Below are 1,653 nucleotides of genomic sequence, written 5' to 3' on the forward strand. Positions count from 1 at the left end.
TCTGCATGTCAAATCAATCAATCAATAAAAAAAAAATAAATAAATAAATAAAACCGTATTTCAAGTTTTCTGTCTAGACCGGTTTTCTTCTCAACATTTATTCAAAACGTGTAGTTTACGTATTCAAACTCTACCGAATTAAGTTTAAAAAACCTGCACATTTGAATGATGAGAAATATACTTCATTTTAAATGATGCTGTTTTTGAATTAACTCTGGACTTGACACGGGGGGAAATTATGTAGATACGTGCAACTTAAAACCTGAAGCCTCCAGTCCTTTCTAAGGGCACAGGACGCACTGGAATTCCAACAGCATCGCTGTAACTCTGAAACAATCTGTAAAACTCTTCCCTCACCGTAGCGGCACCCCCGCCGGCGTTTCTGGAGGATCAAAACCACTTTGTGATACCGAGGTGAGGTGAGAGCAGTGCTCTTTCCAGCCCTGTCCGTAGGAGGGAGGCTTTCTTGCCCTGCGTTTCCGGAGACTTTGTTCAGTCTCCGAAATCCGAGTTTCTCGTGTCTGTCCAAGGCTGCACTTTCAGCAGCGCGCCCCGGCGCCCCGAACTCTGGGGCCCCAGAGCCCCCACGCCCGCGTGTGGCCACGAGCGTCTGCGTTGCAGCCAACAGTATTTCTGAGGATGGCATCACCTCTGGCGGTGATCCATTTGCTTTTAAAGCTCACGGCCCACTTCCAAGCCTCGGATCGCCGCCTAGCCCAGGCCGCGCGGCCCCTCCCGGGTCCTCCGCGCACGCCCACCCGCCGCCGAGCAGATCCCGCGCGCACAGCCCAGCGCACACGCCCCGCGAGCGAAACCAGGCGACCGCGGCGCGACAGCGGCCCCCGGGGCAAGGGGCTCCGACGTGCCTCCCCGGCCACCGCCTCGGTCGCCCACGCCCGCGGCTCCCGGTTCCCCGCGCCCCTCCCTTCGCCGGGTCCCCGCCTGTCCGCTGCCGCGCCCGCGGCCGCCGCCGCCCTCGGAGGCTTGTCCCTCGCCGCCCGCCGTAGCCCGGCGCTGGCCGGTCGCCGTTTCCAAGATGGCCGCGGCGCGAGCGGCTCCTGCGGCGGGCTAGAGGCGGAGGCGGAGCCGAGTCACTCCCGCACTTCGGGGCTCCCGTCCCCCGCGCCAGGCTGCAGCTTACTGCCCGCCGCGGCCATGCGAGGCCCCGTGCACGGATGAGAGAAGCCGCCGCCGCCGCCGAGCTGGTCCCCCCGCCCGCCTTCGCCGTCACCCCCGCCGCCGCCATGGAGGAGCCGCCGCCACCGCCGCCGCCGCCGCCGCCGCCGCCCCCGCCGGGACCTGAGCCTGAGTCCGAGCCCGAGCGCTACCGGGCGGCGAGGTGAGTGGGGCTGCCGCAGCGGCCCGGCGCAAAAAGCGGGTCCCGGCCTGGCCCAAGCTCGTTCGGAGGCCGAGGGGGCGTGGGGGCCTGCGCTTCCCGCCAGGTTTTGAGGGCTGCATCCAGGCTCCCGGGCCGGGCCAGAGGGGCGGGGTGCAACTCTGGACCGAGGGCACCGCGGCCGACTCGGCCGAGGGACCCCTGCCCGGGCACCGCGGGTCCGCCCGAGCTCCCAGCCTGCCCGCCCTGCCTGCAGCTTCACTGCCCGCCCCGAACGCGGCGGGGCGGGGAGCGTCGTGGGGTACCCCCGGTTCTGC

At 65.8% G+C, this 1,653-nt stretch overlaps 1 protein-coding gene across 1 annotated transcript; it reads right to left on the reverse strand.

Annotated features, from left to right (window-relative positions):
* Nucleotides 1-711: 711 nt before the first annotated feature.
* On the reverse strand, nt 712-1,246 carry LOC116854968 (uncharacterized protein FLJ37310-like). The gene is given in 2 exon segments (XM_032837242.1): nt 712-1,006; nt 1,008-1,246. Coding segments are annotated over 2 exon segments (534 nt in total).
* Between the last annotated feature and the right edge of the window lie 407 nt (nt 1,247-1,653).

The sequence above is a fragment of the Lontra canadensis genome, unplaced genomic scaffold (assembly GCF_010015895.1).
Source record: "Lontra canadensis isolate GAN:19392208 unplaced genomic scaffold, GSC_riverotter_1.0 scaffold97, whole genome shotgun sequence".
NCBI lineage: Eukaryota > Metazoa > Chordata > Mammalia > Carnivora > Mustelidae > Lontra > Lontra canadensis.